General features: G+C 36.7%; 1 protein-coding gene across 7 annotated transcripts in view; it reads right to left on the minus strand.

Annotated features, from left to right (window-relative positions):
* Window positions 1–17,119, minus strand: part of Phf6 (PHD finger protein 6) — a 58,940-nt gene extending 41,821 nt beyond the window's left edge. For all 7 annotated transcript variants that reach the window (XR_015446823.1, XM_021240557.2, XM_087199831.1 and 4 more), the window contains exons 1-5: window positions 16,937–17,119; window positions 12,876–13,059; window positions 12,537–12,638; window positions 346–479; window positions 39–82 (exon numbers count right to left, since the gene is read on the minus strand). Coding sequence is in view for 6 of the 7 variants with exons in the window: in XM_021240557.2 (XP_021096216.1) it covers window positions 39–82; window positions 346–479; window positions 12,537–12,638; window positions 12,876–13,013 (418 nt within the window). In the remaining variant the exon portion in view is untranslated. The remainder of the gene's footprint in view (window positions 1–38; window positions 83–345; window positions 480–12,536; window positions 12,639–12,875; window positions 13,060–16,936) is intronic.
* Between the last annotated feature and the right edge of the window lie 7,209 nt (window positions 17,120–24,328).

A 24,328-nucleotide genomic window follows, 5' to 3' on the forward strand; every position in this document is an offset into this window, starting at 1 on the left:
ATTCCTTCTTGAAACTAAAAAGTGGGTAAATGACATACCTTCCGAATTATGTGCAGTTTTCTTGTGTTTTCGACAATAAACCCTACAAAATAATAAAGAAATTAAAAATTGTAAAGTACAAAAACTAAATTAAATTCCTATTTCCAATTAAGAAAATGAGTAGCACATGTCACCCTAAACTGGATTCAAAAAAATCTTATGAAACTTTTTGTACCATTGTCTAAGCACTGAATTTCTTATACAAACACTCTATGACAATGATGAAATGCTTTGAAATGGGAAATATTTTTACAAAAGCCCCCAAATTATGACTTTAAACAACTTAAGGAGAAGTTAAATAATTACATGTAAATTCCTTGTGAAGGTTTCTCTCGTATTTGAGCTTTATCATGCAATGCACAGTGGTAGTGGTATGTCCTGTGACATGTTTTCACATCACAACCAATTGTTGCTCCAGGACAGTGGCACAAAGAACACATCTACAGCAAAACAACAAAATGTATTATTAGTGATTTTGCTAAGACCATGACATTAGCCTAGAGGCATATCAATTTACACCAAGAAAAACAAACTTGTTAGTAAAAACTTTTGTAATTAATAATGGTGCTTTTCTTGTTTTCTCTCTTAGAAATAATTTGAATAAATTTTTTCTGGAGGTATTTTTCCTATGATAAACTGACAAAATTAATGGAATGTTATAAATGTCTATTATTTCACTGTGGTCAAGAAAAAATTGAAACACTGAAAAATCAGGGATGTTAGCTATATATAACGTTGTAAAAGAGGTACACCTGTTCTATAATTCAAATCTTGGACATGAGTAAGCAGGAAAAAGATCTTATATAAGAAAAAAATTATTTTCTTAAAAGTGCCACTTAGTAGAATAAATGGCCCTGGCTTAGTATGCACATGGCTCTGGCTCTGATGCATAGTACACAAAACAAATAAACAAATAAAATAAATGAAAAATAAAATTACCACATAAAGTGAGGAAAGGAAAGAGGACAAAAGAGTTAGCTTTTAAATACCATGAACTCTAAGACTATTTTCCAATGTCAAATTGATTATATTGTAGAAATACGTTCATATACTTCAATTTAATCTATGCCACTTACCTTTTTTTTTTTTTTTGCTGTTTCTAACCTTTTTAAAATTATTATTGTTATCTCTGTGTTAGGAATTCGGGTGAACACGTTCTTTCATCATATTTTAATACATTTTACCTTCTGAATTCATTGGAAAATCCATACTGATTAACTAGCTCATGCTCTGTATGTGAAAAAACTTTTTAAAAAGCACATGATGAGTGTCAAGTTCTGTTTTACATATCACAGTGTACTATATATACCTCTTACACTTTTAATGAGGCTATCTCTTAAGCTATAAATGCCATACCAAAATAAATTCACAGTACTTCTAAAAGATGCTTTGCTTCTTAGTTGTTAGATACCCTGTTCCAAACTGTTCTCATTTCTCTTTACTAATTCGAACATAAGGAACACTTACCATCCTAATGTTTGAATTAGGTGGCCCCTAAGCAATTCTGGTGTACCAAGATTCTAATAACTATTCCGATAAAATTTCTTATATTTCTCTAAGCAAGTCAAACACTCAAACTCATTCAAGCTTTCATTTAAAAAATTCTCCTGTGGCCAGGCATGGTAGTGCATGAATGTAATCCCTGCACTCTGGGAGGCTGAGGCAGAAAGACTGAAAGTAGAAGTCTAGCCTGAACAATTCCGTGACTTAGGGAGAAATAAAAAAGGGCTTGGGATGAATCTCAGTGCAAATGCCTTGCATTCAAACCGAAGTACAAATAAATAAGTAAATACTCATGTAAGTCAAAAATAAAAAGACACTCTCAGGTAGAGACAGATACTTCCCAGAAAACATGAGGGCTGGTAACCTTCTTTTGTGTCTGTGTGTGGTGCTGGGGCTGGAACTCATGGCCTCTTGCTGTTAGGCAAACACTCCACCACTAAGCTACATGCCCAGCCCAGTACCCATTATTAATACCTGAGAAATACCCAACTTTCTTAAATAAATAAATACCATGACTTATAAAGTTAAAAAGGTAGAACATTTGTTCTGTAGCTTAATTATGAAGTTTTGTTATTTCAGTAAATTACATTTCTGATCAGAAAACAAAAATTTTGGAAAACACAAATGAGCACAAAAATTTAAAAATCACTCATATTCCATATAAGTGGAGACAACTGACTGTGTTACAATGCTTACATGAAAGTATTTTTCTACATAATTCTGGATACTATTTTGCAACCTAATTTTTAAAACTTAAAACTTTATCTCATTTTATTAAGCAGTCTACTACAAGTACTTTATCTTGAAACTACATCTAAAATGGGTTTTGATACATACATTTTGAAAAAACTGTTGAATTATTGCTATTTTTTTTTTCTCTACCGGGGATTGAACTCGGGACCTTGCGCTTGTGAGGCAGGTGCCGGAACCACTGAGCTAAGTCCCCGGCCCGAATTCTTGCTATTGAGTTAGCAAGTGCAACTGAAGAGAGATGCTGTCAAAATTACTGTCAAAGATGTAGTGAGATGGGCATTCCTGTATACTGACAGAAATTGGCCCACACCCTCGAAAGCAATTTGTCTTATTTATCAGGGAGCTTTTGTAACAGTTTACCTCCTCCAATCCATTCATTTTACTTGTATAAATCTAGTCTAAAATAATCAGTCTCAAACAATCTGTATACATGCACATCAACTGCAGATTTAGAATATCTACAAATGTAAAATAACCTATGGAAACAACAAATGAAAAATGTTTAAATAAATTATAGTATATCCATCTGAAGGAATATTTTATAGTTACTCTTCAAAGACATTTTAATGTACAGGGAAAGGCTATATATAATATTAAGTGAAAACTGAGGATATGATACATAAATATGCGAATTATTCCAATTCTGTTTGTAACACACTGTTTGCAAACAGGTGGAGGCAGGGAGTGGAAAGTGTAGGGGCAAAGAGACTACAATGATCAAGATATGCTACATACACGTACCAATTCCCCCAAATGAAAGTAATATTACATATTATGAACATATACTGATTTTAGAAAGAAAGAAAATAGGTAGAAGTAAATATAGCTGAGTGCCGATCTCTGGGTGGCTGGTTTTCTTAACAGCTCCTCCATTTTCTGATTTTCCTACAACAGGTAAAAGTACTTCGTTATGCAAATTTTTTTAAAAAAAACATTAGGAATATTTTTAGCAGATGGACTCAATATCTATCTTTTGGTTTGGGAATTGAAAGCTCATTATAAAAATGGTTTTTTTGGCTGGTTATAAATTAAGATCTCCCCAAAGTTAACTGGTTTAAGCTGCTTTGGCAAAATAAACCCATTTCGTAAATAACCAGTTAACTACAGCAATGTAGGGCAGAGAGAATGTTTTAAAAAGTGAATAAAAGCTGACTTTATTTTTATTGTCATTTTCATTAAAGGAAGAAAGAGGAAGACATACTGATAAAAATAATTTCAGAATGTAAAATTCTTCTTTAAGGGTAGAAATTTTTCTGAATTAGAATTCATAGCATCTACTTTATACAGCATTCATATACAAGCAGTCATGTTTCTGGCAGGGTACTAACAAGATAGCAAAAACTAAAATTTACTTGCTTACCTAGAAATTAAGAAGCAACTGTTATCTCTTAATCATTTTACTCCCTATGTGACTAATTATTTTTATAAATATACAAAATTTATCCACCAGTTCATTCTAGACCCAATTATTTTGAAGGCTCTAACACTGTACCTTACAAAGTAGTGCTCTATAAACCTGTTGATTATGGTATTGAATTTAATATCTTATCTCATATTTTTCTCATCTATGGTTTTAATTGTCAATTTTATATAATTATATTTGAGCACTTCCAAAAATGTCATTTATAAACCATCTGATTTAGGATTGGAAAGGTGAATTTGGGGAGAACAATCCAGTTGAAGGGATGCAAAGTGAGTGGTGTTTACATCTGGGGGAAAAAAGATTAGCTCTGCTAGAAACAAGCATAAGAACTACATAAGAGACTAAAAGAAAAATTAAAGAAGCTGGGAAACCAGACAGGTTTAACTAGTACAGTTTTCAAAATGTTATGATAAATCAAACAAAGATTTCTCTTGAAAAATGGCAAAACAGGACCCCCACCCAGCAACACCACCACCACCACAGGAAGTTGTTGTACCCATGTAATGGTATCCAGAATCACTCTCTGCATAAAATATTTGCTCAGTCTCAACTAGTACCTCAGCAAAACGACTGTCAGCTGCACCATGGCTACCCCAAATATGAGAAAATAAAAAGTTAACCTGACAGGAACATGTTAGATCTTCCCCCCTGCTCAAAAGGTCTCATCCACCTATCAACTATTCTGTTGACAGCTAATTTCCTTCCTGCAGCACAGGTATAAGTGTTTATTATTAGCTTATCTTCCTCATATGAACATATTCATGTTCTTGTTGTAAAGAGGCAAAAACTTCATTGATAATTGTTTTTTTTTTTTTTTTTTTACTTTTACTCCTCATTTCTCTTTGCTACCTAGTAAACCTCAGTAATTTAATACCACCTCCAAACTAGGGAGACTGGAAAACAAGGCCCTGTTTTATTACAGATATTTTCATAGCATCTCTAGAGTACTGTCAGTATTGATACTAATCTAAAAGTTAAGTTGAGATACATAGTCTCAAGTTGCTGATGCACAGATAAGAGAGGAACTAAGTCACACATGAGGAGAGATATATGAACGCAACAGATTAACGCTTAGCTTAAGCACAGTAGGAACCAGAGACTGGGGGATATCTGCTCCTCAGTCAACCAAAGTTTGGCCAAGTCTGAAATTCAGTTTTCAAAAAGTCTTAACCACTTACCAGTCCAATTATTTATAAGATGACCAAAAACTGCATATTTTTTCATTAATTTTTATAAGATAATGTAACAGGAAATATAAAAATGACAATTTTATTAAATTTATTCAAGAATCGACTGGTTGAAATGACACTAACAAATGTGCTGCCTGAGTGGTGCTCAGGGTAAACCGTTAAGTGGTTAAAGAACAAAAGAAAAAGTATTACTTTCCCAGTAGCTATGGGAAAAATAAAGCCAAATAATGTTGGCAACTTCCAGGATAGGCAGAAAGAGAAGGCTTTGGGGGAGAAGCTGGGATCTGATGGCTACACCCATTGGAAACTCAGGAAGGATGAGCTCTTTACAACTTAGTTTTATCCAGCTTGACTGTCATATATGTATTATGCATATCAGTAACTGACTCCAAGAGTATAGATACAAATTATCATAGCCACTACTGTAGTTAACTACTCTGAAGACACTGTTTCAAGAAAATTGCTACACATGAACAAAGAATAAAAAATATCTATCACCTGGTCCTTTACAGAAAGTTTGCCAACCTATGTTATATGGCAATGGTCTATAAACAAAGGTGTTAATCAAAAGTCACTTAGGAACCTTTTTCAAAAGAATCTGTCTGCAACAAACCCCTCCTGTTTCCTTTCTGATTTGGTAGAGCTAGTTAGGTAGTCTAAGGATTTAGTAAAAGCAGCATCAGTACCTGGCATCTCCTTTTTATGCAGAAAGCAGGTGGCAGCATTCTATATGCTGTGGGTGCTCCATTTTGCCCTTACTGAAAGCTAAATGAGCTATCACTTTACACTTTAAAGAGCACTGGCATTTAGTACTTATTCATATTTCGGGCTAGGTGTGGTGGCACACAGTTGTAATCTCAGCACTTGGGAGGCTGAAACAGGAGGATTATAAGTTCGAGGCCAGCCTGGACTACGTAGTGAGACCCTGTCTCAAACAACAACAAAAAAATTCGGACTAATTCCTTCTCCTTGAAACTCTTCCCCTTTGACCTCCACAGCATCACTTTCCCGGTGGAACACATTCCAAATGTCACTTTTATGGAGCCTTCTAACTTCTCAGGTGGAATTAGTTGTGGTCCTCTTTTCCATCTCTCTTGTGGCATTCTTTATTTCTAAGGCTAAACTGTATTCATGTTTATATCCAAAATATCTAGCACTGTGCTTGGTACGAGTAGGCACACAAATATTTGATAGACAGATACATGAATTCTAAACTCTTAACATATGGAAACCTTGACAAATACAATGCTTAAGGGAACAACAAAAATAACATCATATGGGAGAAGTGAAGGTTAAAGAAAACATGAAAACTCTCATGTTTGATGCATACACAGCTCTCCACTATCCTGAAGCAATAACCAACCTGATTTTTTCATTAGATTTCTCCCTTCTGAAACTGTTAAAGCTGCAACCCTAAAACACTGATTAACCAGAAGAGAGGTATTCTATTCTGCGCCATGACTTCCCTGATCTATTTACGCCTACCTCATTAAAAAGGTTTTACACTATTATCCAATTTAAGCTCTTTTCTTCTTGAAATTCAGCCAAACACGAGTGCCTACTTATTTACTTATTAGAACACTACCTACTAGCACAAAGAGACATCAAGCACCACACTAAGTGCTTCCCATGCATTATCAGCAATCACATAATCCTACACTAGGGAAAGAGAACACAGTTACTCTCCCAGAGGCGATAACACAGCATGGAAAAAAGGCTCGTACACATCCACCAAATGCAATGCATGTTGTGTTGTGCATTCTATAGAAGAGAGGCAAGTCTGAACTCTGAACTCAAAAACAGAACTCTTGAGAGGGAGCTAAGAGAAAAAGAGAATCATAAACAGTGGTGGGTGGGGCCAAGCACAGAGGATGTTTGAGAAACCAAGAGGGCAGACACTGCGGTAAGGATGGAAAAGGTACATTAAGAGAGGACTTCTCAATGGCACGCTGAAGCATCTGTGTATTATTTTGTTTGTAGTAAAGAACCATAAAAGGCTTTGAGTTAAGAGTGATATTAATGTCTAAAAGCAGAGATCAAGTAACTCCCAGCAGTATGTTTGTTGGAAGGGTGGGAAGAGAAAGATTGGATATAAGATTAAGAAAAGAAGGTACAGGCATCCCAGAAATCAAATCCACATGACTTACGTGGATGAAAGAAGAGTTAAAGGTAAAGGATTCAGAAGGAGGATCAGGTTACAGGGCGTGGAGGTTATGAATACTGGTTTAGACAGGTTGAGTTTAAGATGCCCGCAGGACATCTATGTATTTCATTTTCCACAGTGCCTACTGTACATCACTTGTCTCATGAAAAATTCTGTCCCCCACCCCACCCCCTCCTATCTGAGTTGAAATTCCTGTCTGATGTTTAAAGACCCTGCAATCACTTCACCTTACTCAACTCTAATCTATTATTACTGATCTCAATGACCTGTTCTGGTTTGGCTCACCTATTTCCCACATTTACGTCATTTTTTAAAACTGTACTATCTCTAGGAAGCAGTCTTAATTTCTTAAACAGGTAAGATTCCTCCTAAGCAGAATAAAAAGGTGTACTATGAGCCTTCTTACATGCAGAATCACGGCATGCCCAATGTCTAGATCATAAACTCTGAAACATCTTACTTCTCTGGAGTGCTATACACTCCATTGGTACTGAGTAAACAAAACTATGTAGAATTAGTCTTTTCATTTTCAGAGGCTATAGAAATACCTTGAGGATAAAAACAGAACAGTTATGGGGCCGGGGATGTAGCTCAGTGGTGCTGCGGCTGCCTAGCAAACGCAAGGTCCTAAGTTCGATCTCCAGCACCAAAAAAAAACCCAGAATAGTCATATACAGGATGAATATAGGGTTTTTGTCCTAAAAATAAACAAAATAATGCTATTAATGCAACATATTAATTAACAGGAGTCAGAGTATGACCTAAATTTAGCACTATTTCCATTTTATTAGAAAACTACTGTACTAAGCTCTAATCATTGCATTTAAAAAATGTGATTTTTGGTTAGGTAGCTTAAAAGACAGTCTAGTATAACCTGATTAGGAGTTCTGGCTTTGGAGTCAATTAGCACTGGATTCAAATCCCAGCTCAGCCATTTACTAGCTATATGACCAGTTAGGTTACTTAACTTCTCTGAGCCTCAGTTTCCCTATGTATAATGTGTGAATCAATACTTTCCCATCTCACAGTAGGACTGTGAAGATTAAACAGGATGATTTTTTAAAAATACTTAGCCTAGTCCCTTACATATATTAAGTCTTCAAGAAATGTTAGCTACTTCTATGAAAAACAGGAAAAATGTCCAGATGCAGTAGTGGTGAACCTATGGCACATGTGCCACAGTGGGGCTGTTTGTTACGAGTGAAAGCTCTAAAAGGTTCACCATCACTGGTCCAGAAAACTTCATAAGACATGTGAGTAAAATGTAGTTTGCAAAATGGATAGTTTAGGAGTGACCTAAAGATGATCATCAAGTATATGAAGGATTTTTTAAAATAAAGAGAAAAAAAACCCATATACTGTTGTTTAATGGAAGAAATGAAACCTACAGTACATGGCTTTAAATTGAGAGATACTTGAGTTATACAGAGGAATGAATTTCTCAATTCTGAGGAATATTATATATTTTTGGTTCTGTTTTAGATTACAGAAGTAGAATCACAATTTCCTGACATATTTAAGAACAAGGCAGGGCTGGGGATTTAGCTCAGCGGTGCTGCCGCCTGCCTCGCAAGCACAGGGTCCTGAGTTTGATCCCCGGTACCAAAAAAAAAAAAAAGAACAAGGCAGGCAAAAATATTATCTTGGATGATTTGTCAGTAATACTGCCTAAGGGTAAGAAAGGTGAACTAAAGCGCCTCCTTAACTGTCTCTGTTTTTTCGATCTTTGATATACCTGACATAGGGAGCAATTAGTAAGAGTAGCTACCTGATGTATGTCTTCTTGATGACCTCACCAACTAGCTTCACCCAAAAAGAGTACGTTCTTCAAATATACTGCTCAACTGTCTTCTCAGACAAATTCTAAAATGCAACGGAAACTCATAATTTTACTTGGATATTTGTAATTCTTGGTTTGATGGCTAAAGAGTAAGAATAGATGGTACAGGTATGGTGTCATCATATGCTTCAGTAGGAACTAGAAATCATTCTGGAAAAATTATGTATGTACACACACACACACAATCTGTCAAAAATACAAAATCAGGGCCTCAAATGACAAGCCTTAGTACTCTGGCAAATTTTCCCTGGTTCATCTTGGTGCTACGTATTTAAAGATGATAGAAAAGAGATGAAAACATTCATGAAGGATGTTTCTTCCCTCCTCTGCTCCCTGTGTGAAAACTTGGATAACTGCCCATGGCTACAAGAACACAGGAACTACATGCCTGTACCTCCTGCCCTACTGAGTGTAAGACTCTGACCTATCTGACTGCCTGTACCCCTCCAGTTCAAGCCCCAGCCTCTCCTCTATGTCGTTCTCTTTGAGGTAAGTGACCACCTTTGGAACCAACAACAGGTACAGACTGGAATTTGTCTTGAAAGCACTCATGAGCTAGTGTTCCTCTTTTCTATTATTTTCAATGGGTATTCATGACCTACTGTGCACCTAGAAATGTAGATGAACAGGACCCAGGGCAAACAGGCTTGCACGACAAAATGCCTTCAAAAGTCAATTATGGAAGTTGATTATGTAGTTTACATGTAGATTGTCTAGTTACAGAAAGCTCTTCATTTTTCTCCCTATTTGATTTATGGCCTTTTGTTACTTAGACAAATCTACACAGAGAAAAATGAAGAAGACTTAAATCTTGGTTACTTGGTAGCGCTTAAAAAAAACAATGTAATGGAAAGAGCAAAACTGAAGGTGAAGAGGCGTCTTTAATGATTTCAAAGTGGAACATATAAATGTAGCCCTCCTATCCCCTACACAAGCCATTTAAATTCTGACATTTTGAGGAGAGGAAAGGGAGCTAAATTATATGCCCAGGCTCAGAAATGGCCCCCTTCTGGGGGTATTCCTTAATGCTAGAGGCCCACAGTGTCAAACTGCTTCCAAAACACTTTTTCTAAGGTGAATCTTTTTTATAGTCCTTTTTAGTCGTGCAACATTACTGTTTAATAAGCAGTGATACAGCATTATCTGTTTACAGTTGGTGAAAAGACAAATTAATGATTTGTTTAAGGTTACATAATGTGTCTGTGGCAATTATTAAAAAAATAGGCCCTGGGGCTGGAGCTGGAGGTATAGCTCAGCAGTAAAATACATGCTTAGCAAAAAAAAAAAATACATTCTTAGCATTCATCAGTCCTTGGGTTCAGTCTTCAGCACCAAGAAAATTAGGTCCTTGATTTGTCAGCTCAGTAAGCTTTTCATTAGCCTACAATGATAACAACAGGACCTTATTTTTATTTATAAGCAATAACAACAGTGATGGCTACCATTTATCAACTCCTAGCTACATGCCCAGAACTATGCACAGGCCTATATATACTCTTTTAATCCTGGCAATACTTCTGTGAGGTAGGTACTGTCATTACTCCCTTTTTGTGGTAAGAAAAAACATGGCTAGAGAAGTAAATATCCTCCTGAGGGTGACCCAGCTAATAAGTGACAGGGCTGGGATTCAAACTCAAGTCTGTTACTGTACCTCTACTCTTAAGCCCCAATATTCTTCCACTTTCTAGACCAGATGAAGGAACAAGCTTAGTTACACACTAACTCGGGGGGAGGGGGTATTAACAGCCTATACTTTAACTTTAAAATTAATCAAAATAACTTATAATAGTGAAATTGGTACAAAGTTCAGATGTTTTCTTTACAAACAGGTCCAAATAAATTAAATCTCCATTGAATTTAGTAATACTGACCGATGTATGCTGATGCTTCATGTAACGTGCAACACTAGGCTACATTTGCTAATATTTCAACATTAGGGACCAAAACTGTTCCTGTTCTGACTATAGGAGCCACATCAAGTGACAAAAATGCTAACAAGTCAGGATGAAGAAGCATTTTCAAGATATATTCACAATGCCAAGGAATAAGTAATGGGGTAAAAGGCTTATAGCACTATGTACTTATGAGTGAATAGTACTCTTTCTTTACATCTGAATTTGTTTGGTTTTTTTTAGTACCAGGGATCAAACTCGGGACCTTGCGCTTGTGAGGCAGGAGGCGGAACCACTGAGCTAAATCCCCACTCCTATCTGAATTTGTTTTAAAGACCAGGAAATCAAACCATTGTGCTCTGGTTCTTAAAAATTGGAATGCCATAGTCAAACAAAGAAATCTAAAACCATCAAATAAAAATCACATTTTAAAAAAAGGAGCTTTCTATTACTATATGCAATTTTATGTGTAGGGAAGATAACCACTTTCAGACTTAAGGTCTCACTACAACAAAAATAGTCTGACCTCTGCATTTTCATTTGTACCAATGCTGACACTAGAATTTGAGGCTACATATCTCAAAGCAAATTTTGAATGTTATCTTTGAACTTACATTTCTTCATATTGTTTTTTTCCAATAAGACTACTTTTCAAAATATACTGCTCCTAATTATCCAACCATTTCATCCAATATTACCACCTCAGAATTTTTTTGTGAAATAAAAGGTTATTCAGGGCCTAAGAACACAGATAAATGTTCTGCCAAATCTACTTTAAAATAATGAAATTCTCGATAGTGAAGCTACCGAATGTACATTTATGGATGTAATTTCAATAAAAAGCTCAAACAAGAGCAATAAGCAAATGAAAATAAGTCTTTCCATTAATTAAATGATTCAAAGTAAACCATGTGTCATAAGTAGCAATTGAAATGACACTACTTTTCCAACAGAATAACAGAGTATCTTGCAGCCTAGCTATAGGTAGTGAAGCCAACTATAGGACTTTTATTCTAGCACAGCTTTAGAAAAACTCAAATTCACCAAAAGTTGACAGCCAGGCGTGGTAGCGCAGGCCTGTAATCCCAGCACTTGAGAGGCTGGGGCAGGAGGATCACCGTGAGTTCGAGGCCAGCTTAGGCTACACAGTGAGTTCAAGGCCAGCCTGAACTACATATGGAGACCCTGTCGCAAAAAAAGAAAAAACTAAAAATGAAGAACTATTACCACTCAGTGAAGGTCTTTAAAAAATTCACCAGAGGTTGTCAAAGTCATGAAAACTGTGCCATACAGCTGAACCACATTAAAATACTTCATTCTGCAAGTGCTAACATTTTCCTTTTGAGGGGTACTATCACCTTCATTTGTAATAACCACAATAATTTTATGATTGAGGAGGAAAACATACCAGAATTATGAAAAATATACTTGAATGAACACTTTAACATACAATACATACAAATCAAGCAAACTGTTCATTTCCTAGGTAAACATAGTATTTAAGAAGATTTTAATTTTTTTGAAAAGAAAAATATTTGAGTAATATAGATACTGATTCACTCCTTCCGTTGAGTGGTAAATAAATTAAATCCAGCCTTGGATTTTGCTAGCTCAGAAAAAAGTCTGCAATTTAAAATTATACTCAGTTAATACCGCAATACATTCTAAAATAAGCAATTTCCTTAATGAGTTTAAAATAATTTTTATACTCGAGGCAGAAATACCAACTTACCAGCTTCGTGCCTCTTTTAATTTCCTTTTGGACATCTTCAATAGAAAATCCACCAAGACTCTCATTATCAGAATGTGATGATACCAAAGCAGATGAAAAGAGCTATAAATTACATTTGAAAAAATTAAGGTTCATATGTAAATTACAGTAAAACAATGAATAAGATGTTAAATTTAAAAAGAAATTCTGTAGTAAAATGTCATACATTAGTGTCAAACCATTTCTTAAAAATTTAACTGAGTGTGGTTTTTTTTTTAGTATTCAGGAATATTCATGTGTTATTAAGATTCTCTCTCATAAACGGTTTCAAGGTCTCTTGGCCGTGGCCAGCATACTTACCATGCACTTATGGTGTGCTGCCACCTTCTGGTTTTCTGATATTAGTAACTGTCCACATTCCTTGTCTCTATTTGACTTACAAAAGCCACATTTGCGCTGTCTTGTAGGCCCCTTTTTCTGTTCAACTGAGCTTGACATGATTTTTAAATTGCCTTTAGAATGCCACTTTAAGTCTCAAGAAATGCTACAGAGAATAAGAATGGCAACAAAATAGTTAATTTCATTTTAAAATTAGTTTATACATATTCATGTAAGTAGTTTAATGTTTGACCTAGGTTTTAACATATGCACTTAAAATGGTTATTATAGATAAATTAACATTAAAGCCCAAATTGCCTCCATTTTTTATACATATATGGGGGGAGGGAGGGAGGAAAAGAGAGAGAAAGAGAAAGGACTAAATAAAATGAGAAAAATCAAACTGTTCCCAAATTAGGGGATGTGTGAAACACGTAAAAGTATTTCTGTGTGAATAAAAAACACAAATATTAAATCATCATCTGCTGGAAAAATTAACAATTTTCAAATATAGCTAGGTGCTGCTTCAAAGAGACAGAATTATATACCTAAGAATAGAGCAAATACTACTAAGAAAACTACAAAATAGTCAGAAGGAATAGAGTAGTATAACTGCACAATCTTTTAAAGTTCTTATATTGATAAAACAATAAAAGTAAATAAATTCACTTAATCATGACTTTGGAATGCTTATTTTTTAAATCTAAATTACTTCCAAGTTTAAAAAAATCATGCACATTAAATTTAAAGGATTTTTGCTATTCTATTCCTTTTTCAAGTAAAGAGAAAATTAAGCTTATAACAGTCTATCTAAAAATGCAGTCTTTAGGACACAATATTTATAAAACTATATTACAGGACTTGAATGTACTCCAAATCTGCTTATTAATTAACAGAGAATGATCTAAATACAGTCAACTTCCATATGTAAATTAGTAATACTGTATAATGAAAGGAAAATTTTTCTGAATGAGCCTTAAATTTGATCAAATCGTAACTATAGATGGTATAGTCAAACAGAAAAAGGGAAGCAAAGCTCTAATACAGGTTTCAAATTGAGATCATCATTCTCAACATAGATTCTTCAGAACAAAACTGGACAAATTTAAAATAGGTTATTTGATTTGTGAAGTTTTATGAAGTCAACAGAACTAAGCAGTTCAAGACTCAAGTTGCCACAATACACATCACAATAAAATCTCAAACTTTTGTCTTAAAATTAATTTATTAAATTCTTTCCATTTTCCATATATTTGTACATTTTCATAACACTGTTGACAAAATTGACTCACAAACAATACACTGTAATTTTCTGAGAAGCATTTGTTCACCAACAAATACAGTATCAGCAAGGTAACACTGTATCTATAAAACATTCATTGCTAAGCAGTATAAAAATTCAGATATGTAATCAAAATTCACATGAAGGCACAAAGAAAACATTATCTTCCAATTAATTTATATCTAGGCTTTTCTTTTTAACAAATCTTGTAAGGCCCTTATAGTCTCTGCTTTGATGGGTTTAACAAACTCTTAATGTTATCTATAATTTAAAATACTGTATCTCAGTCTTCCAAGTGCCATCAGATACTTTACAATACTGAATTCAAAGCACTGGCTATAAACCATGAAACTGATTGAAAGCAGGCAGTAAATACTTTTAAGATTAAAGAAAAAAAGACATAACAGAGAAACAAAAGAAACAAAAGAGGAAGTGTGTCTGCCTTTGCTCAGGCAAATATGTGTTCAGTTGCTTTATCAAGAATATAGCTACCCAAATTTTTAGAATTAACTGTGCAAAATTTCAAGATTCATAAATAGCAGCAAAATCTGCTGTTTGAGTTCTAAATTAGTTTTTTTTCTTTACTACCATGCAATGAATAAGAGGCACTCTGAAGACACTGTAATGTATTCAGCATTTCTCTCGGTCATGCAGGCAAGTTAAAAGGGTGGCACATTATAAATCTAATCTGTACAGACATCTTTAATGTGTAATTTCTGTACAATCCTGGCATTGGTTATAAAACTGGCTTAAAAGAAAGTTCCTAGAGTGGAAAATCATTTTTTATTTTCAAAATTAATTGTCAAATGGTATCCCCCAAATTCTATTCATATTGAATTCTGCCTCTTTCAAATTATAAAAAGGTACATTTCTTATCTTAGTTGAGAACCTGCTTCTCTAGATATCAAAGACTCCAAGATCTAAAAGAGAAAAAAGGTACACTTTATTTTTACATGCAAAAATATTCTAACGTATTTTTTCTATATTTAGTCTTAATTTAATGTGTAAAGTGAACAGAGCCATACAAAAAGTGCAACAAACCAATTAAAAACTTTCCCCAATGTGCAATGACTAAATGGATTTTTCCACTAAAATTCAAATAATGCAACTGTGCGTATCTTGCTATTTTTTCACAGCCTCCTTATAAAACATGAAGTGGAGAACATAATGGAAACAATGACTCCTAGCAAGAATGTCTTTATCATAAAAATACAGATTTTTATCTAACGCTGTCACATTTGTGGTCTCTAGTTACGTAGAACGAGGGCATTCCGAGGATCAATACTAAGGGGTTCATAATGATCCACGGCTACATGGCATTTTAATTTTAGTCTAAAAGGTTTTTCTGGGCAGGCAGAGATCAAAGTTTGATACTTTCACCCAACAATGAGCCTTTTCCTTAAGCAGAAATAAAAGAGGCAACAATAATAGCGTGAAAAACATAATTTAAATATCTGAAAAAATATAAAAGCCAGATTAGGCTGAAGCAATCAATGCGCTTCCAATTTTCCAAGATGCTGTGAGGCACCAAGGTAGAAATAATCTGAAACATCAAGGAGAGCAGTCAAGAACCAACTCGAGAGCTCATTCAATGCCTGGTATCTGAGAGCATTTTCATAGAAAAACAAACAAAACAAAACAAAAACTGCAGTTCCGTAACATTAAAACATTCCACGCGCAAGCAAGCTGAAATATACAGATCAAAAATATATAAACGCGATCCTCAAAAGACGGTATTTCTGTCAGGAAAGTTACAGTGGAGAGAAATAAACGAGTAAGAGATGTACCGGAAGGGCACCTGAATTTGGCCGCACGATATTGTTAAATGCTTCGCACTGCTTTTTGCGGTTATTCAAAAGGAAACTAAAGGAATTTTCCAGTTGTTTCAAACCCAAGGGGAAGAGAAAGAATTTGAACTGTATGGGTAAGACCCGATATTACGCTGTAAGCAGATGCAAATAAAAGGTTTTTCAAAAAACAAAAGATTTTCAACTTCCACGCAGAATACTGAAACAAATGGAAATTCCAAAATACCGCACTGTTCGTCCACATAATAAAGGATGGTAAATAAAACACACCGATCTTCTCCGTTATTTATTTCCTGACGCTCACTAGACGCCAAGATCGCCCTCTAATCAAGCGCTAGATAAACTCGAAAAACTATCTTTCTCTAAAACACTTCAGCAGGTTCCTTTCCGTCGTAAAGTAAGGATCTCCTAATTGTCCTTTTCCGATCCCCCTGAATCCAGGAAAAACTCATCCTACCACTTTCTTTATGCCGCCTCCCCAAAGAGATCGCCCTCTAATATCTAATAGTCTTCACCTTTTATATCAGTTTCGCCCCTAATCCCCTCACCCCAGAGTTTTTCCTCATTCCCTAGGGCTAACCTTCTTGCCGTCCTAAAAATTCTTCCTCTTCCTCTTCCCAAACTAGAAGCCTCCCTCTTTCCCAAATATGTCCTAAGCAATAGCAAAGACTAAAATTTCCCAGTTTTTCCCTCCTCAAATGTTGCGCCCCCCCCCCCGAAGTATAGGCTTAAGCGTAACCTCTCTCTCTCTGCACCTCCAAAGCACTTTCTCAGCAGCCTCTCTGCCAAGTGCCTACAATGCGCGGCGCTTCTGGGGTCCCTGACAATAAAGAGAGACCACCAAGAGTCCCCCCTCAACAACGGGTAGGGGCGGCGGCCTGGCTACCGCCATCCTCCTTGTCTTCTCCCGCGGGGTAGAGAATGGGGGGCCCCGGGGTTCCGCGGGTACTCACCAGCCGGACCTAGAGTCGGAGGGCAGAGAGAAGCGCCAATGAGGGGAAAGAGAAAGAAGTCGGTCTGGGTTCTCCGGCAGCGCCTAAGAGCGGGTCTCTGTCGCCGGAGGTTGTTTCCTTTCATTCGAGGAGAGACGGGCTCGCGAAGCACCCTTACGTCGCCCCCCCTTGCACGCACACGACCCACACCGCGTTGATACGTCCCTAGCGCGCCGCGGACCCTGATTGGCCACAGAGACGGGGCAGTTGAAGCCACAGGGCCACGGCGCATGTGTATAGGCCACCCCTGTACGGATCAGGGCGGCAGGCCCCGCCTTCTGCTCGCGCGCGCGTACCTTCTGTTCTCCGCTTTGCCGCTTCGCTAAGTGTTTGGGGCCAGGATCGAAGGAGATGGAGAAAGAGATTCAAAGATATCGCCGTGGGTTGGGAGCAGAAGGGGCAGGGTTGGGACGAGAAACCGTTGGGCAGGGACCCTGGGTAGCCAGTTTTCGACAGTGATTCGAGTGGGAAGGCCCTATTCCTTGCACTTGTTCACCGAGGCCTTTTCACATCCATTATTTCATTGTATTCCTGTGGCTTTGAGGTCCTCCGTTCCTCTCCTTTCACTACTGGGAAAGACTCAGAAGCTTGCAGTGGAGTGAACCTGTCTGCATTTCAGTCCGAGGGGGAATCATCTTAACCTTTGATTCTTAAAGTCTTTTTTTTTTTTTGCCTTAAAGTGGGGATAAAAGTAGTACTTTGCGGGGTTTATTGTGAAGAATGAGTGAATGCAGCTAAAACGTGTATTATCCCACCTGACATAAAACAGGCTCTCTACAAATGCTGGGATTATCATATTAAGAATAGATAAGGAATTTTCTTTAAAACACGCACAGGTAAACTAAACACTGAAACGAGCGCTTTCTTTTTAGCTGTATAGAAGCCAGACTGCTTGGGTTTGAATCACCTCCTCTACTTCTAGCTCTGTGACCTTGATCACATTAAATTACCTCTCTGTCCCTCAGATTCATCTCGTCCAAAATGGAGATCACAGTGGTACCCATCTCAAAAGGTGATTCTGAGAATGAGATTAACGTGTGTAACTTACATAGAATAATGCCCGTCACATAGTATGCCCTCTGTAAGGGTTGGCTTTTGTTATTTTCTACTGGACTAATAGAATGTACGTCAATCTTTTAAAAAGAAGATGGGGAAAAAACCCTAACAAACGGGTGAACATTTAAAGATTGCCTTCAAGTAGCTTTTTTCTTGCAATGGGGTGGACTTATACTATGCTGTTTCTACAATGTTGCATCAACCTATTATTTTTCACTACAATGTCATCTTTAAATTATAATATACAAGGAAACAGTTACTATAGTGGTATAACATTGATCCTATTCAAATAGGTACCCAACAAGGGAAGAGAAATCCATCATGTAGCTTTGAGGAACTCTTAGTCCTTTTACCGAAGCTCTGTGCTGTAAACAGGTGGCTAGAGATTTGCATAAGAAGATCCAGAATGTATAGTTCGAACATTATAGTGTATGTGAAACAGGTACCCCAGCGTCATTTTCTGCCAGCTTTACAGGCTTACTGATGTCAGGCTGAGACAGATGGTTATGTAAGTGACAAAATGCAGTGCCTGTGCAGTGTGTTGTCTTTTTATGTCACCCCCAAATCCTCATATTTTTCTGTTTTCGTCATTCTTTCATCCACACATTCAACAAAATTGGATTCAATAAACATTTGCAAAACTACCAAGTCCCAAAGGGAGACATAGATCAATATGACTCAGTCCCTGCCTTGAACTCATGGTCTAAAAGGGGAGACAGACAAGCAAACAAATACAATATGATGTGATAAATGCTATATTTGAGGTATGTGCCTAATACAGACATCTAACTATTATGTACAAAGTACTACGCTAAGGTACAGCACAATGAATAAGATATAACTCTTGTCTTCAACTCTTTATAGAGTCTAGCAAGAAAAAGACAAATAGCTATGATAGGAGATGCATTGCAGTGAGTGCCTTAAACACTGAAAAGGGAATGTGGAGAGAGTTCAGGAGAGGAAGAGATCAGTGACTTCGGTATTTTCAGACCCCATGTCTGGTATCCAGTTCCAATTAGCATGACTGACAGATGCAGTCTGTTATTTCAAAGACTACAGAAAGGAGTGAGATGCTTGCTGTTAATGCCTGAGAATATAGCATGGAATCTATTACTCTCTTAATGATTCACTGGTATACTCCTACCAATACTCTTGTACTCTTTTTTCTTCAGGCTACAGATCCTACTTTTTGTACCTCATTCTCACCAAAAGCCTTAACTTTGCGGCTTATTTAGAAAAGGGCCATCTATCTACTTTATCTTGTACACCAACCCTATTAGGCTTCCTTCAAGACTAGGAGAACTGTGTTTCCTGCTTTGTTTTTCCTTTTCTTTTCTTTTTTTTGTTGAGGTAGGGTCTCCCTTTGTAGTTCAGGCTGGCCCTGAACTCACTATGTAGCCCATGCTGGCCTCGAATTTTCGGTGATCCTCCTGCCTCAGTCACCCAGAGTGCTGGGATTACAGGCATGCACCACCACGCCCGGCTGTGTTTCCTGCTTTCTGAAGAGAAAGCTGTGCTTTTAATCACATCTCTTCTATGCTTTGTAAGAACTGCTTCCCTCCTTACTCCTTGTTCCAAGCAGCATCAGTTGTTCTGATCTCATTTGCTTTCAAACATATAAAATTCATCTACTTCCACTTCAGGACTGTGGCCTTTGCCTCCAGTCATTCATTTGGCAGACATTGACAGATATCTTCTGTGTTCCAGGTAGTGAGCGAGACACTAGAGATTTGAAAGGGAACAGGACACAGCTACTTATGAAAACACCAAGTTGTTTACCATAAATACATAGAGTTTTAATTTGCCAATTACATCTCAATAAAGCTGACAAAAGACACAAAAATAGAGAAAAAGACACAGCTCCTGAGTTCAGTCTAAATGAAGAAGACCAGGTAAACGAACTTCAGTGCAATAGATGAATTGGTGTAATACAATTATGTACTCTGATTCATGGACCCTGTCCAGCAGAGTCAGGAACTGCAGCGCTGGGAGGCACTGTTTTGAGTTGGATCTTGAAGGACAGGTCAAGGTCCAGAAAAACCTGCATTCTGTCATCACTTTACTAGAAATATGCTCAAAGGCCACACCCGACCTTTGTCCCATATTCAGTGACTTTTGTCCATCTTTATTCATGATATTTCTGTTACATTTCACACTTTTGACCATCTACTTGGTCTTAAATTTTGATTTTCCTCAGCTCATAAAAGCAGTGCCCTGATTCCAGTTGCTATTTTGGTCTCTTGTACATTTCCCTTCTCACTTTTATAATATAATGCTGACTTTTCCCCAGACACAGTCTTATGCCCTCTGTTGATCTGTTGCTCTTCCAGGACCAGCAGTTCTTAAACCTTCTGTGTGACAATTACCTGGGGAGCTTATTAAAATTCAGATCTTTTGTTATCACCTCTTGGGGATGCTAAAGGTCTGGGTCCAAGAACATGCCTGCTTAAACTACCCAGCTGTTCTGCTACAGATCTGTTGAGGTCCAGAGAAAAGAAATTTACAGTTAAGAAACTGCCATACATTCTCTTCTGGAGAATTGACAAAATCTCTGGACTTTCAGTACCTTGCAAACAACCACTTAGTTAATGCATTGCTCTACTTGTTTTGCTTTTCTGCTTTTAAACATGCTTTATTTGCCTTTAAATAATTTATATTAGATATATGTAAAGAATGTTTCAGCAAGGCAGTAGCTTGAGTATTACCACAAATCAAACGAAGGAAAAAGACTCTATGTCCCTAAAACTACCAATTACAGATAAAATCAAAGTGGACTAAAGGGAAAGAGGTGATATAAACTGTTCTGTAGTGAGTATGTTTGAAGTTTTATTCTGGTGACAGAGCACAAAACAGTGTGAATTCCTTTACTTTCTAGCATTTGAATTTTCTAGAATTAGGTGTTTACCTATAGAAATTTATCACAGTATTGTGATTATAAACTTCTGTTTACATTTATTATGTAGTGTGCATATTTGTGTGTGGGAGGGTACTGGGATCTAACCCGTGGGAGCTCTACTACTAAGCTATGTAGGCATCTTCTCTTTTTTGGATCAGACCTGGCCTTGACTTAAATCACCAAGTCTAGTACAAGCAAATTCATCCTTTCCAGCAAGTGAGGCGTAACTCCTTTTTCCATCTTCAGTCTCTTTGTGTAAGATACCACCAGCATTGCTACTCCGGCCTAAATCAAAGGCTACATTAATCTGCGTGCTTATGACTTTCTGGTTACAATCAACACCAGTGCATCACTCATTGATTCATCAAGTACATATTGATAACCTAGTATATGTCAGGTAAAGAGTGGATGTGGTACATTTTGATGTAGTTGGCAAGAAAGAATTAGGTAATCACATAAATAAATGTAAAATTGCAACCATGATAGGAGCAAAAAACAAGTGTCACTTCTTTTTCATTAGATTTAATTTCAATAGAACTTCAAATAAAATAGAAATTTTAAATATAACAAACCTACTTGCATTTGTATATTAAATGCATTTTATGTATCTTATTCTTTATGGTTTTTAAAAATTTTTATTATATTGGTACATTTTAGTTATACAATATAATGACATTCATCATTGGAAATTTGCACCTTTACATAATCTCTCTTGGTTCTTATTTTTCCTCCTTCCCCTGCCCTCCCTTCAACGCCTCCATCCCTCCCTATTTACAAAGACGTTGTTTCCATTTTTTCATTTTCTCATATTAATTCCACTCCCTTCTTTCCTTTCCCCTACCCCTCCCACTTCCCCTTTGCCCCTTTTCTTCCTATTTCACATTATCTATTATAACTTTTAGTCCTTATTTACACTTTCAGTTTCTCACACCAGAGAAACTATTTGGTATTTACACATGTGGGTCCTATTTATTTCACTTAAGAATATCGCCTCAATGTGCATCCATTTAGCCAGGAATGTCTCTAATTTCTCATTTTTTATGGCTGAGTAGTACTCCATTTTATAAAAAAACCACATTTTCTTTATCCAGTCTCCAGTTGATGGGCATTTGGGCTGCTTCCAAGTTTTAGCTATTACAAATTGTGCTGCTATATACATGGGTGCTCGTATATCAATGTGGTATGATTCTTTTAATTCTTTGGGGAAGATACACAGCAGGGGAATAGCTGGGTCAAGTGGGACTTCCACTCCTAATACTATGAGGTATCTCCATGCTGATTTCCACAGTGGTGGCACCAGTCTACACTCCCATCAGCAGTGGAACAAGGTTCCTCTTTCCCCACAGCCCCGCCAGCATTGGTTATTGGTTGATTTCATGATAGCAGCCATTCTTTCTGGAGTGAGGTGGAATCTCAGCATTGTTTTCATTTGCATCTCTCGAATGACCAGTGATATTGAACACTTTCTCATAGGTTTATTTGCTATTTCCCATTCTTTGTCTGAGAAATGTCTGTTCATTTCAGACTCCATTTTTAGATTGGGTCTTTAAATTTGGGAGTCTGATCTTTTTAAGTTCTTTATAAATTTGAGACAGTAGACCTTTGTCTGAGAAACAGCAGGTGAAGATTTTTTCCCACATTGTAGGTTGTCTCTTCACACTGCTTGTGGTTTCTGAAGCTTTTTATAAGAAGAGATCCACTTGTTGATTGTGCTAGTTTACGGGGAACTGAGGTTTTGTTCATAAAATCTTTTCCTACATCAATGTCTTCAAGAGTTCTACCTAAACTCTGTTCCAGGTGATTTAGCGTTTCTATTTTAATATTTAGATCCTTAATCCATTTCGATTTTAGTTTAGTGCATGGTGAGAGATATAGGTTTAGTTTTAATCTTTGGCAAGTTCAAACCCAACTTTTCTAGTACCATTTATTAAAGAGGCTATCTTTCCTCCAGTGAGGGTGTTTGGCTCCTTTGTCAAAGATGAGGTGGCTGGGTGTGCCTGTAGTTGTTTCTGCGTCTTCTAATCTGTCCCACTGGTCCTCAGGTCTGTTTCTTTGCCAGTACCATGCTGTTTTTATCACAGTAGCTTTTTACCATAGTTTCAATTTGGGAATGTGATATTCCTGCCATGTCTCTGTTACCTAGAATTGCCTTTGCTATTCTAGGTCTCTTCTTGTTCCAAATGAATTTTTTGATTGTTTCTCAAGGTCCATGAAGTATGCTGCTGGGATTCCAATTGGGATTGCATTGAATTTATATAGCAGTTTTGGAAGTGTGGCCATTTTCACTATATTGATCCTTCCTACCCAGGAGGAAGGGATGTCTTTCCATTTTCTGATATCCTCTTCAATCTCTCTTTTCAGAGTGCTATAGTTTTCAGAGAAGAGGTCTTTGATTTCTTTTGTTAGGTTGATTCCTAGGTATTTCCGTTTTTTGGATGCTATTGTGAAAGGAATTGTTTGCCCTATTTCTCTCAGTGAGTCTGTCATTCGTGTAGAGGAAAGCTATTGATTTTTGGGTGTTGACCTTGTATCCAGCTACTCTCCTGAACTTGGATATTAAGTCTAGAAGACTTTTGGTGGAGTTCTTGGGGTCTTCTATATAGAGAATCATGTCCTCTGCAAATAATGACAATTTGACTTCTTCATTTCCTATCTTTATTCCTTTTCTTTCTTTCTCTTGTCAATTGCCGTGGCTAATGTTTCCAAAACTATATTGAACAAGAGTGGTGATAGTGGACATCCTTGTCTTGTTCCTGATTTTAGTGTGAAGGATTTCAGTTTCTGACCATTTAATATGATATTGGCTGTTGGTTTTTCATAGATGGCTTTATCAGATTGAGGTAAAGACCATCTATTCCAATTTTTGGTAGGGTTTTTATCATAAATGCATGTTGGATTTTGTCAAATGCTTTTTCTGCAACTATGGAGATGATCATGTGTTTTTTATCCTTGGCTCTATTGATATAGTGTCTATTGATATATCATTTATTGATTTGCATATGTTAAATCATCCCTACATCCATGGGATGAATCCCACTTTGTCAGGGTGTATGATCTTCTTGATGATCTTCTGCATTCTATTTGCCAGTATCTTATTAAGGATTTTTGCATCTATGTTCGTTAGTGAGATTGGCCTATAGTTCTCTTTTTCTGTTGGGTCTTTCTCTGCTTTGGGGATTAAGGTGATGCTTGCTTCCAGGAATGAATTTGGGAGTATTGCTTCCCTTTCAATTTCATTGAAGAGTTTAAACAGTAGTGGCAGCAGTTCCTCTCTAAATGTCTTGTAGAATTCAGCAGTGAAGGACCTGGGCTTTTTTAGTTGATAAGTTTTTAATTACATTTTCAATTTCATTGGTTGATATTGGGTTGTTCAGAATTTTTAGGTCTTCTTCATTCAACTT

The sequence above is a fragment of the Heterocephalus glaber genome, unplaced genomic scaffold (genome assembly GCF_053883595.1).
Source record: "Heterocephalus glaber isolate CG9 unplaced genomic scaffold, H.glaber_assembly_v1.0 deba00001729, whole genome shotgun sequence".
NCBI classification, from domain to species: Eukaryota; Metazoa; Chordata; class Mammalia; order Rodentia; family Bathyergidae; genus Heterocephalus; species Heterocephalus glaber.